The sequence below is a fragment of the Colletotrichum jinshuiense genome, chromosome 2 (genome assembly GCF_051148585.1).
Source record: "Colletotrichum jinshuiense chromosome 2, complete sequence".
Classification (NCBI taxonomy): domain Eukaryota; kingdom Fungi; phylum Ascomycota; class Sordariomycetes; order Glomerellales; family Glomerellaceae; genus Colletotrichum; species Colletotrichum jinshuiense.
In genome coordinates this window covers 3,991,241-4,004,360 of record NC_139309.1, presented here as the reverse complement: position 1 = coordinate 4,004,360, position 13,120 = coordinate 3,991,241, and the positions used below count along the sequence as shown (strand labels likewise).

General features: G+C 55.1%; 2 protein-coding genes across 2 annotated transcripts; both read left to right on the top strand.

Moving 5' to 3' along the window:
- Positions 1-4,632: 4,632 nt before the first annotated feature.
- On the top strand, positions 4,633-5,993 carry EsH8_II_001032 (cytidine deaminase-like protein; the record flags this gene model as incomplete). Its single annotated transcript, XM_083264330.1, has 2 exons — positions 4,633-4,886; positions 4,937-5,993. 2 exons carry the CDS (start codon positions 4,633-4,635, stop codon positions 5,991-5,993), a joined length of 1,311 nt encoding a protein of 436 aa, XP_083121652.1.
- A 4,523-nt stretch (positions 5,994-10,516) lies between these two features.
- On the top strand, positions 10,517-12,419 carry EsH8_II_001031 (Sodium/hydrogen exchanger family-domain-containing protein; the record flags this gene model as incomplete). The annotated part of the gene is made up of 3 exons (XM_083264329.1): positions 10,517-10,634; positions 10,743-11,905; positions 11,958-12,419. The coding sequence occupies 3 exons, from the start codon at positions 10,517-10,519 to the stop codon at positions 12,417-12,419; spliced, it is 1,743 nt and encodes a 580-aa protein (XP_083121651.1).
- Positions 12,420-13,120: the final 701 nt, after the last annotated feature.

The following is a 13,120-nucleotide window of genomic DNA, read 5'->3' as shown; positions in this document are numbered from 1 at the left end:
GAGCTGATGGTGTTGAAAGCTGTAACGGAGGTAAGCTGGGCATCATTTCAGCGCCGCCTATTTTCTGCTGCGAACCTTGGCCACCCCCCCGTCTAGCCTCAGGTAAAGGTTCGAGTTGGTGCAATGCGCCGTAAACAAGACGTTTCCTTTTTTGCGTGCGTGTGTGTGCGCGTATGGGTGCGTATGTGTGTTGTCCTCAGGTTTTGGCGGGTAAGCTACCTGTTGGCGTGTTTTGTCCAATGTCTGAAGCCTGTCCGCCCACGCCCTCCTCGTCCGTCCGTCCTCATCGTCCGTCCTCGTCCTCGCACCATGTCCATGTCCTCGTCCACAGCGTCCTAACATTCGCCGTCTGGCCATGTCATGGATGTCAGCCGGTGAGCCACCATTCTCTGTGCACACACCCGTCGGAAACCTCAACAATCACCCGCCCATCGTCTAAAATAAGTCCAAACACTGTCATGACGGCCGGCCCCATGCCTTGCGTCTCCCCGTCTGGCTGGGTCCTGTCTCCGTGCCGTGTTTTCAGCTTGTCCTTCCGGTCCTTGCCTGTACTACCACATTCCCAAGTATCCATGTGCTCCTTCGTGGCATTGTCACCGAGAAAGAGCAGCGAGGCCTTCTCGCTGGCACCCCAGCCACATCTCACTTCTCATGAGGTGGCCTCCTCACCCGGGCTTGTCGGAGATACCCCGTCGGTCCATGTGCGCTTCCCACTTCCCTTCCCACTCAATGTTTCACGACTCAGTATACCTGTACGCTGTATCGGCCGCCAAGTCTCTCCTGAATCAACTTGCGCTGGCACCGATGGCTAATCTACGACCATCTCAACTTCTCAAGCATTCCAGCCATCAGCCAAGCCACCGGAAGAGACCACTTAGATCAAGCCTCGCGAACACGTCCTGCGACTATCCAAAGTTTATCCTTACGGTTAATCGCCCTGTCCCCTTCCCATGCCTCGTCTCTCAACCCCCCCTTTGCCGGGTTTCTTTTTGTTGGAGAAAGTAACTCTCAGCACCGTGTACTGTCGTTGACCCTCCGAGGTGCTGCAACATTTCCCCGAAGGCGCTCAACAAGTCGTATCCAGAGGGATACACAGCATGGTTTGACACACCATCTCCAGGGTCGCGTGCCGGTGATAGTCATTACATATTATGTTGGCGTTGCAACAACTCAACTAGTGCTTGGGCTGACCTCGGAACCACCCCGAAGTCCGGAGGCTGGCAAGAGACCTCCACGCCCCGGAGATCCGCTCCAAAGAAGGGCCCGCTGCGTCTCGGTGAACCGTGAACCCCTCATGGAAACCCTACCAGTCCTCGACTCCATGTGGAGACTCCAGCAGGCCGTCAGTTTCTGTCATATTTCTAATAGCAGGCAGCCAGCCTACTGCTTTTCTTAGACAAACTGTGTAAGAACGATCGTAACGTCCCCGGCCTGGATGGTGATGTCACCGATATGCTTTCACTATGCGTTGTGATCTTGTCCCGGTTACGAAACCCCGTGTCGAGCCAGCATTTACACGGGTTGAAGAGCGGCGGGATAGAGATCCGCATGTCCCGCCAAAGCATGAAAACGCCATGTCATCGGCCTCGAGACGAGTAAGGCTGGCGCCCAACAGCCAGTAATTCCGCCATGCCAATGGCAACTAGTAACCAAATGAACCGACCAATCACTGGCCAAAGCCCAGCTTCCAGATTGTATTCATGCTTTCGTCCAGAACAGGGACTTGGAATGGATGACGAAGGGGGGTGACTTGGTGCGTTACCCCCACTCAAGATTCGCTCGCAGAGATGCTTTCCTGTTACACTGCAGGATGCAGACTGCAGCAAAGACAGCGAAAGTTTCCCAGCTCCCCAACTCCCCAACTCCTCAATAACTAACTGTGGGGGGGGTTTTGATACTCCAGACGCTGGCGGCGCGGCCCTCATTTGCACTCGCTCATGCTTGATATTGCCGCCGCGCCGCCACTGCCAGTCCCCACCACCTCAATCTCCAAGCTCAGGTGTCGTTGGGGATTGGTGGTCTATTCCGCTTCTGCTGCCGACCCCGCATGCATCGTGAGGGGTTCGGCGGCAGGCTGTGCCGTCGCTTGTTGGAAACCCACGATCTGCCCTCAATGACAATCAGGGGATCAACTGGCAAAGGTGGCTGCGCCAAGACCTCAGGGAGTGCCTGCTGGATCTGCAAAGGCGAAAGCGTCATTCGGTTCTTGGGGCGAAAGGGGGGGTACGGCCGATGCCCGGGGCGATGTGGACGACGCACCTCGAAAGGGGAGAGTGCAAGCAAGAGCGTTCAGCGATGACTTGCAGTCATGGCCGGCGGGCGGGGGTCGCCACACCAGTAGGGGCGTGCCGTCATCGGAGATTGAAGCCTAGGCGATGGAGCTGGCACACGTGGGGTTAATGAGTTGCCGTTGGATGATTGAATTTCTAAGCTGCGGTACTTTCGGAGAAAAGAGTTTGTCTGGCTTGTGAGACTCGACACCCTTTTTTCTTTTTCTTTTTCTTTTGTGACCATCAACGGTTAGTTCCTTAGCCAATGAGACACTGCAGGGTGAAGAGGAAGAGCTGTTCGATTCTGTAGAGATGTTGTGAGACAACCCGCGAACGGCGGACCGAGACCTCAGGATTGAGAGGTCGCGTTGAAGGTGCTCAACCGGGCGAGGAATGTGTAGACCTCTGAATGCTTGCATTCAAGATAAGGCCCGGCGGGCGAGTAAGAAAAATTGGTGAGATGGGGGTGTTGTCTTGCCCTGTCAATCTCGATGGGCCTACGGATGGATAGACAGACCTCAGCTCCTCCTTCCCCCTCCTCCATCACCTCTTGCTTGTCGCTTTCCCCGTCTCAGTCAACTATGGACTCTTGCCCCGGCCACTGGATTGCATATCCCCTTCTTTTTGGTTCCCCATGCTGTTACTGGCAGGTGGCCCAAGGGCACTTCCCATCAGTATCCCCTTGCCGGGCAACTAAGAATGTAGGCGCTCCACCGGCAGCATGCGCGAACGCCAAAAACAGAAAGAGAAGAAACACTGCAACATAATTTCCTAGGTGCAGTTACAGAGGTGCCCCACCCGGGCGCTGGGCTGGTTGCACCGAGGTGCTTAAGCGGACCGCTATCGATAAGGTAGCGTCGGGCCTGGAGTCCCGCCAGAGGCTCTGCTCTGCAATCCAATTCGATGCAGGGACCTTCGGTGGCTGGGCCGGGATCATCGTCAACGTGAGAGGATTCAAATTTTTTGATGCTTCATTCCCGTCCCGTCCGCCCATTATCCCCAGTTCGGACCCCTTCCAGAAACACTTGGCCCTCGGACGCATCGTCCCATTGAAGAACAACACCAGGTGGACCATTAGGATCTCATATCTCCGTTGTTTCTTTGTTTGGCCCCGAATTGGTCCCTGTCGTTTCATGACCGTGGCAGAACGACGTTGATCCTCAAGTCCCCGGGGTTGTATCCGTCCTTCAGTCCAACTATAGAAGCAAGGCTGAGGCTGAGGTTGAGACCAAGACTGAGACTCACCTACCGAGATATCATACTACCAGACCCGCCCGTCATTGATTCCAAGAATAACTGTATCAAAGATATCTTGGCGAAACCTCTGAACAGTTCTCAGACTGGTCTCCCGAGCCTCCGAGCCTGCTTGGATCGCACCTTTCAGAAAATAATCGACCGAGGGGCTTTGTTAGTCTCGGGCCTTGGAAGTGAGAATCAAGGGACTGAAGAAAGGTCAAAGGAGCGTGTAGTAGAAGCCAACGCGAGAAGGCAAGATCGAGGATTGAGGTTGCAGGTGCCTTCCACTACCGTGCCTTACCTCGAACTTATTTCGGCCTGCCTTGACTGCCTGATTGGGAGTTGCCTGGTCGGCTCTCTTCTCGTGACTGCCTGAAGTGCCCTTCTAGCAGGCACTTTGATAAGATATCCTGCCTTGGAGCACGCAGGCAGTTGTACGGTCTCAGCCATCCGAGACTATTTCAACCTGTGGTGACTGCACTCGCCGTCCACTCAACAGCGACATATCCGATTACTGCGAAATAGAAGAGAGGATTGTTACGTCCAAAAAACCGAGAAGCCAGGGCCGTCGCTTCGCCCAAAGCAGGTACGACTTGTTGTCGTTGGCAGCCACGATTGGTCGCACCGGATCACTACTGGGGCTTTCCTAACTCACTTCTGGTCATCGGCTCTTAAATTCTTCTTGGATGTTCGACCGTGTTACACACCACACGTCCGACACTTACCTGGCCCAACAACGGAACAAAGCAAACTTTGCCGCAGCCTGACAGTATTCCTGCAGTCCCGGGCTACAGAACAGATTGTCGATCTGGGGTCACGACACTCCCTGAGACAAATATTGGCTGTTACACCCAGACGGGGGAGAAGAAAAGCAACCATCTTTCGAAATAAAACATCGCCCACAGCAAGACCCGACGATACAGCCACATATCTCTGTCTGCTTCTGTCGGCCATCGTACCCCTGGTGACTTCACTGGTAAGCGCTGCCCTCGTGGTATTATGAGCCACAACATAGCAATTGCGCGCTCGTCATCTTCATCGACAATATGTGCTGACCAACGCAGGCTTTGCTTATTCTGCTCAATCTCCATTTCAGTCTAGACGCTGTACGGTATCAACCATTACAATGCTCGCTGCCGACCGCCCCACCGCCCCAGAGACAACCTCTAACCGGTCAGATAACCGTGCCGAGGAGAAGGCTGAGTATACTGGACCAGATGTCATCCAGCCTCATCGTCTCATCGATCACCTTCTTCCGCAACAGCTGGGGCGAGGGGTTCTCATCCCATTGAAGACAACTCTCGAGATTCGACAAGACCACACCATCGTCCAGGCTCTGATTACTAGAGCCCCTGCCACGTCCACTAACCATGTCGTCAAGTAAGTCCAGAAGACGGCATCATTCCGACCGCATGCTAATCAAGATTCAGTCTGATCCGCTCGATGCTTCCTGAAGGCGTAGCTAACAACTTGCCTCACCTGCGACGATGCGCGAAGCCAGCCGATATTCCTGCTCACCTCAAAACGCAGTTCATGAACGACTCGCCTGAGGGCCGCCAGGTCCATACCGGCAAATCGACATGGATCTACATCATGCTCGGCGAAGAAAAAGACTTCAACCGGCAGGAACTGGTTGCATCTCTGGCCGCCATCGATGGCATGGACGAAAACGTCTTCCTCACTAGCATCCCAGTCCCCTTGGTGCCCCCGACCTCCCAGGTGCAAGCGGCCATGTGGACGTCGCAATTCTGGTCCACGGTGTACAGGAAGAACAACCCTCTTGGACCACACCCTAGCATGGTGGGCCGGTCAACAGAAACCATCAAAGACGAGACGTCCTTGTGGATGACTCTGGCTCACCAGGTTGCTCTACAAGCCAAAAAATCGGATATCGGTGAGCCCATGGGTGCCGTCATCGTCCAGCGTGAGGGAGGAAAATCCCATCTGGTAGCGGTCGCCGGAGATGCTCGTTGGCACCAGGAACCCAACCGAAGCGGTGCCGGCAACCCCATGGGTCATTGCGCTCTCAGGGCCATCAGCATGGTCGCCCAGAAACTTGTCCGGCACGAGAGACGGGCAGCCGGTCAGCCCAACATACCCCCTATTCTTGAATATGACATGTTTCAAGATCTGCCGCTCCTTGACGACGAGCTCACTGTCTATGATGACGAGCACCCCAACGCAGACGGTTATCTGTGCCATGGCATGGAGATGTACCTGACTCACGAGCCTTGTGTTCAATGCTCGATGGCAATCCTCCATTCGCGGATGGGCAAAGTCGTCTTCGCGCAGAGGATGCCGCTTACCGGGGGCATGTGCTCGGAAGATCGCGGTCATGGCCATCCCGAACTGGAGGACTGCGGCGGCGGAGAGGGTCTCGGCCTCTTCTGGAGACGCGAACTCAACTGGAGCTTGTTGGCGTGGGAGTGGGAATCCAGCGACTGTGTGGGACCTTTGCCGCCGGTTGATCACAGAGTCCATGCTTAGTCCCCATGGGACTTTACGACAATACATTGGTGCTTATGGCTGGGGAACCGGCCTAGGCTTGAGCAGTTTTTGTGCAACGGGATGCCAGTGGTTGCGATGGAACCTGCTGGCGACCCTGATGCACCGGTATCGATAACCCCTGTACGCCAAAGTCAACGTCAACTGTTTTACGGTCTTTGTGTATTGCGTTTACCCTGTTGTAGTTGGTTGGTACATTGGTTTGGAGGGCCAGCAGAGGGGTTAGATAGTCCTCTCAGCTCAAGTCGGATATCTGGCGTTAGGAAGTCTCGAGAACAGCCCGGTGGTGGCTCAGTCAGGAGGAATTATACCCATGCTGTCTTACGTGTAGCAGACAGCAACCTTAGCTATGCACAAAGCCAATTACTCCAACCATTTCCCCTGGGTGTTGGGAGAGACATGTCTACGAAGGCTACTTTTAAACAAAAACCACGATTCCATGTGTGTACTCGGCCGAAACATTGTCCACATCGAAGAACAGACGTTGGAGCTGATGACAGGGCGAGCGGCACTAAGGTAAGCCGTGCAGTGTAGTGCTTGCTGCGGGGAAGGCATGCGGCCTTATCTTATCAGGCCGCCCAAAATTGGAAGGGCGAGCACCGGGCAGAGAAAAGAGCCGTTGAAGTGGTCCCTCGTCACCGGCCCTTGCCGCAGTCTGCATTCTTCTCCCCCGTTACATGTTTCGGCATGCGCCCGCGAACAAAGGCAGCTGCTGAGAAACTGGCCCTGAACCCACAGCCTTCGATACTCTACTAGCAAACGGCTGCAATATGAGTCGCCTCTGACTCCTTTTACCCACGCGACTCCGATAAGGTGGCTTTGCAGCGACCGACGCATGCGTTTGCAACCTCAAGGTCCCTGGACAAAGGCTGTTGACTTCCTCAAACCCCGAACCTCTACAGGCGGCCCTCTACCTCCGATCACTACAAAAAGACGAAGTGCCGCATCTTGGCAGGGCAGACAAGCCGATCGCGACCGGACACTACAGCTTCTCGCCGTCTTCCTGGATCGCCTGTTCGACATGCCGGCCAACAAGAGAGGAGCTCCCTCCACGAGCGAGACGAGCGCGAAGAAGCGCAAGACGGATAAAGACCTGCAGAAGTACTACGCTGTGCGCACCGGCGCGCGGCCGGGTATTTACTTGACCTGGGCCGAGTGCCAGGCTCAGACTGCCGGCTTCCGCGGAGCACAATGTGAGTCGAGGCCAGGCTGGAGCGGCTGACCTCTCTTGTTGACGAACCTCGCTAACGTGGGTTGTTACCAGACAAGTCCTTCCTGTCGCGCGAAGACGCGCAGGCGTTTGTGGAAGGCAGAAAAATCCCCAGCGCGAGCGGGTCCAACGCGGAGCCGCCCAAGTTTTACGCAGTTGCGCGCGGCAGCTTCACGGGCATCTTCCCGGATTGGGAGACGGCGTCGCTGGCGATCGCGGGGACCAAGGGGCCCAAATACAAGAAGTTTGACAACCGCTACAGCGCAGTTGCCTTTATCCAGGAGTGGGGCGACGAGGAGACGATCGCCAAGGTCCTAGACGGTTCGGACGGTGCGACGGTGCCGGCGGCCAAGAAGACTGCTGCAAAGACCGCGACGAAGGACGTGTCTGTGAAGAAGGAAGCGTCTGTGAAGACGGAGGACGTGCCTGTGAAGGCAGAGCCGGGGACTCTACCGCAGATTTACACGGACGGAAGCAGTCTTGGCAACGGCAAGGTCGGTTCCTCGGCGGGTGTGGGTGTCTACTTCGGACCCAATGACCCCAGGTATGTTGCGACTAGCCCTTCCCTTTTGCCGTGGCCTACGTAGCCTTTCCTCTTCTGCTCTGCACCATCCCCCACGCAAGTCGGACACAAAAGGCCGACTAACAGGTGGCTCTAGGAACGTCTCAGAACGCCTCGAAGGCGAACTCCAAACGAACCAGCGCGCAGAACTCACCGCCATCCTGAGGGCACTCCAGGCGACCCCCGTCACGCAGCCCGTGCAGATCCTGACGGACAGCCAGTACTCGATCAATTGCGTGACGCAGTGGTACAAGTCGTGGGAGAAGAAGGAGTGGCACACGTCGGGCGGCGATGAGGTCAAGAACAAGGATCTGGTGCAATCGGTTCGGGAACAGATTTCTTTGAGAGAGGCCTCGGGAACGAGGACGGTCTTCACGTGGGTCAAGGGTCATGCTGATAACCTAGGGAACGTGGCGGCGGATGGACTTGCCGTCGCGGGGGCCAGGATGAGCTTGCCGTCTAAGGGACGGAGGAAGCTGAAATGAGGGAGGCAATTGAAATGCAGAACAAGGACGTAAACGAAGGCGAAGCCAATATGCGTGTCCGTGGTGGTGTTGTTTGGAGGGGAATCGACATCGACTCAGAGGCGATGACGAGGGTCGACTTTGCGAGCCCGGACGAAGATCCGGTACCTCGCATTGTCGAGGCTACAGCAGCACGGGATATCTCTACGAACAGCCCACCTGCCGTATAGAGAGGTGGGGTCGACGGACGGATGGGGGACGGGATGGATGTATCAATGGGCAAATTCCAGCGTTTTCGTCTTCTCCGGTTATGTTGCGTGGTTGTATTGTTTGCGTCTTATATCCCCTTTTTATCGAAAGCCAACCCAGTTTTTGACACTGCTTTTTTGTCGTAACCCCCCGCGGGCTTCATCCGTTGCTGGAGGGAGCACAAACGAAATGGTGCCAATGGCAAGTGTGTGAGTGTGTGTGTGTGTGTGTGTGTGTGTGTGAGAGAGAGAGAGAGAGAGAGAGAGAGAGAGAGAGAGAGAGGTTGATAAGAGGCAAGGAAGTATCTTTCTCGCGTCAATGCCAAATGTTCGATTATGGTAAAGGGGTGAGTGAGCGAGGTTGTTTTTGCGGGATTTCGATATGGTCTGGGCTTTTCCTTCTACCTCCTTCCCCGTCTCGCATCTCTACAGAGAGAGAGAGAGAGTGAGTGAGTGAGAGTGTGTATGTGTGAGTGAGAGATATCACTCAGTCGCCCCGAGTCTTTGCACCGGCCGTTCGTTGCTTGCCTACCAAAAAAAACATCATTACTATCAAATAATTTAAGCCCCTGGAGCAAGAATGAAACAAAAGGCGCGGGCAGACACATAGATGGCCAGAGGGGGGAGTGCCTTCCGTTCCGTGCCTTTTTCCTCTCTCTCTTTCTCTCTTCGTTCTTCGCATCCCACCGGCTCCATCTTGATGTTCTGGACTTTCTGTCCATCTGCCTGCCTGCCTGCCTGTCTTCCTGTCAGCCTGTCTGGAATTGTCTCACGACGGCGGCGCCTGCACGCTCCAACGGGCGAAGGGGGGAGGGGGGTATCGCCCTTAGCTCCCCCCCTCAACCCCCCCCCCCCAAAGGCTAGAGTCGTCGTTAGGGCAATTCATTTCAGTCGTCGTCCACGTTGTGGGCGTTTCGGGTCTTGCCACCCCCCCCCCAAACATCATATCCATATCCAGAGACATTCCAGGCTCATGGCATTTTGGCCCGACCTTGTAAAGGTGGACGGACTGGCCAGGCATTGCTGGCCGGTATGATTGACCCCCATGCCCGCGAGAGATGAACATGCGCAGGCTGCGTGAGAAGGGGGTGAGTAAAACTCGAGACAGTTCAAGCCAGACCCAGGTAGTTTATACGACATGTGGGAAATGCCGGCTGGCTTATTACAGTTACCCGTCCATCGACTGCCCAGGTACTCTCTACTCTACTCGGCAACATGTATCTACTACCGCTTTACCTACACAGCCGCCATGCAACTGGGGCCCCGCGCGCCATCAACTCGCTCACCTTAACCCCCCACGTGTCTAGCAATCTAATGATCTTGCGCGCGAAAAAAAAATTAAAAAAAATAAACACACTTGGACCCCTCAAAGGAGCGGTGATCATGGAAAAACTGACAGTGTTCGTCCCGTATCTGCCACCCTATCGCACATTAGCCCGCCCGCCTTCCCCTCCCCAATGTTCTCCCTTGCCTCCAACTTTTCCTAAATCTGTTTCTTACAGCTCACATATCCCGCACCAAACACGCCAGATCCGGAACCCAATATGTCCATCGAGCCAGCCTGATCGCCCGCCAATCAGTCACCCCTTCGTAGACCGCCATCTCTTGTCGCCCCAAAGGTTCGGGGCCGAGAACATTGCAAAAAAGGCGGAGAAAAGAAAGCAACCGCCACTCTACTTTCCAATGACAGTCAGCCACACAAGTGCCGCAATTTTCGTCGTCATCTCGAACCCCACGATTCATTAACACAGATTTCGCACCAAGCATCTTTACCGTTCCTGGGGGTTGGGTTCTGTTTTGAGTTGTCATCAGACCACCTGACACAAGAGATCGACTGGTCAGCAACCCGTTGGTGTTAACTTGGCCAAACTTGGCTGAGCCAGGACCGTCGAGGCTGCAACCGTTTATTGGATCATCTCGCGCGAGATCGCGGGGTTTTGATACGTAACCAGTGGAGGAGGGGCGCTCCCCCCAGCCGACTTGGACCCTTGGCGAAAGCTTGAGTTCCATCCAACGTAACAATGCCTACTTTAGCGGTCACCAACTTCAACATCATTGTCGGTGTGCTTGGGGGCTGGATCTCGCTGTTCGGGCTTGTGTCGTTTCTATGCAAGGAGACGTACTACCTGTCCGAAGCTCGTAAGTGTTGCGGCCTGAAAGATGGCCTAGAACGATATCCCGCCATCCGAGTTTCCGCTTCCGTGTCGGGTTGTTTGCTCATTTGCTCAAGTGACTGACAGTTCGCAGTGATATCCCTCTTGGCGGGCGTTGCCTTCTCGCCCCCTGCAGCCAACTTGATCAGACCGCTGGAATATGCCGGCAGCGAAGAAAATGTAGAGAGCGTCACGCTGGCGTTCTCTAGGCTGGTCCTGGGTGTGCAGCTGGTACTTGCTGGAGTGCAACTCCCCAGCAGGTACCTGAGAACCCAGTGGAAGCCCATGGCTCTGCTCGTCGGTCCTGTCATGACATGCATGTGGCTGGCAACCAGTCTCTTGGTTTACGGCCTGGTGCCGCGCATGCCGTTCCTGCATGCGTTGGCAATCGGCGCCTGCGTAACGCCCACGGATCCTGTTCTGTCCAACGTGATTGTCAAGGGCAGGTTCGCGGACCACAACATCCCCAAGGCGCTGCAGAACCTCATCATTAGCGAGTCCGGCGCCAACGACGGCCTGGGCTACCCTTTTCTGTTCTTCGCCCTGTACCTCATCAAGTACATTGGCGATGGCGGCAAACAGGTGCCGGGAGGCGCAGGCCTGGCGATGGGGTTGTGGTTCGGCGAGACTTGGGGCTATACCATCATCCTCAGTATCATATACGGCGCCGCCGTAGGCTGGCTCGCCAAGACCACGCTGAGATGGGCCGAGAGCCACAAGTACGTTGACCGTGAAAGTTTCCTGGTGTTCGCGATCTCTCTGGCACTGTTCATTGTCGGAACATGCGGCATGATTGGCAGTGATGACGTCCTGGCTTGCTTCGTCGCCGGCAACGCCTTTACATGGGACGACTGGTTCCGGCTCGAGACCGAGGACGACTCTTTCCAACCCACCATTGATATGCTTCTGAACGTCACCATATTCATTTGGTACGGTGCAGTCTGCCCGTGGAATGAGTTCCTTCACAATGCGGTGGTCCCGCTGTATCGTCTCGTCGCACTGGGAGTCCTCGTACTGCTGCTCCGGCGCTTGCCGTTCGTCTTTGCAGTCCATCGTATGATACCTCAAATCGAGCAGGCGAAGCAGGCCGTCTTCGTGGGCTTCTTTGGCCCCATTGGGGTGTCGGCCGTATTCTATCTTTACATAACCATCGGGTTTCTACGCACACTGGACGAGGGTGAGGAGCCTCGGTCTGATGTCGCTCACTTGGCCGAGGCCGTACGGGTCATTGTTTGGTTTCTTGCCGTCTGCAGTATAGTAAGTCTCGCACAACGTAACTCATTGAGATCCAAAATAATCGTTTGTCTAGGTCGTCCACGGCCTGAGCATCCCGCTTGGAAAGCTCGGCTACCACGCCCCCGGTACGCTGACCAGGGGCATTTCCTTCGTAAGTGGCGACGGCGACGACCCGCGACCGTTCCGTATCCGTGGACGAGTTCGGTTTCCCTTTGGTCGGTCAAGATCGGAAGGAATCGAAGAACCAGTCTTCGATGCCGAGTCTCGGACCCAGCCCGAAAATGAAGGAGACCGGGCGATCTACAGAATCGGCGGCTCAGTCATCCCCGAGCAGCCGCCCACGGGCGTAGGCCAGTCAGGCATGTCTGCTCCTTGGTCGAAGCGGCCCGAACAACCGGGTCAACGTTCAGGCCCCGACAACGGAAGTACTCAGACAAAGGCGGCTGATCATTGGGCGCCGACGTCGACGCCACCGCCACCAGAGCTCTCGAGTCGTACAATCCGGTTCCCGGACGAGACACCTGCATCTCAGTAATTTGCAGAAATAGTGGTGAAGACTATCTGCGAAAGCATTGGTGAGTTGAATGCAAGACATAGACTGGTGACTTCGGGAATGACCAGACATCGGCTCTCGTCAACTCCTCGCTTATGATGATTGAATTATTCATATCCGTATGAAAGAGGAACATGACGGAGGAGAGCATGCCCATTGAAGAGAGGGTGGCGAGAAAGACGATAGAAATAAAGCAGAAAGTAGTAGTATGTGTAGGGAGAAGCATAAAGTGACATTCTTTCGTTCATGCTAGCCACGTTTCCGGCCTGTTTTGAAGAGTATGCATACCATCCCATCCAAACGGAGAATTCACATAGTCGAATAGAGTAATTAGACAGCTGACCGTGTGATTCGCCTTCGGCAATGACTCGGGCCACCTTTTGCGACTGGATACACTGGAAGGCGTCTACCGGATTTCCGGACAGAACTTAGACAAACCGGGATGCCGCCCATTGGACCTCTTCATCGATAGTCGACCCTAGACTCTCTAGGCTAGGTTACCGCCACCTTTGAGCCCAGCTGATGAGTATTGGACGTTTCGTTCAAGGTCAGACGGGGGAACAGTTTTATGCAAACAATCTAAGAGGCGCAATGTTTACATAATTAGTTTATGCAATCCCTGCTTATTGCTCAAGTCCGCTTGTGCCACTGGCCGAACAAAATGAGCGACACAAGATTGCAAA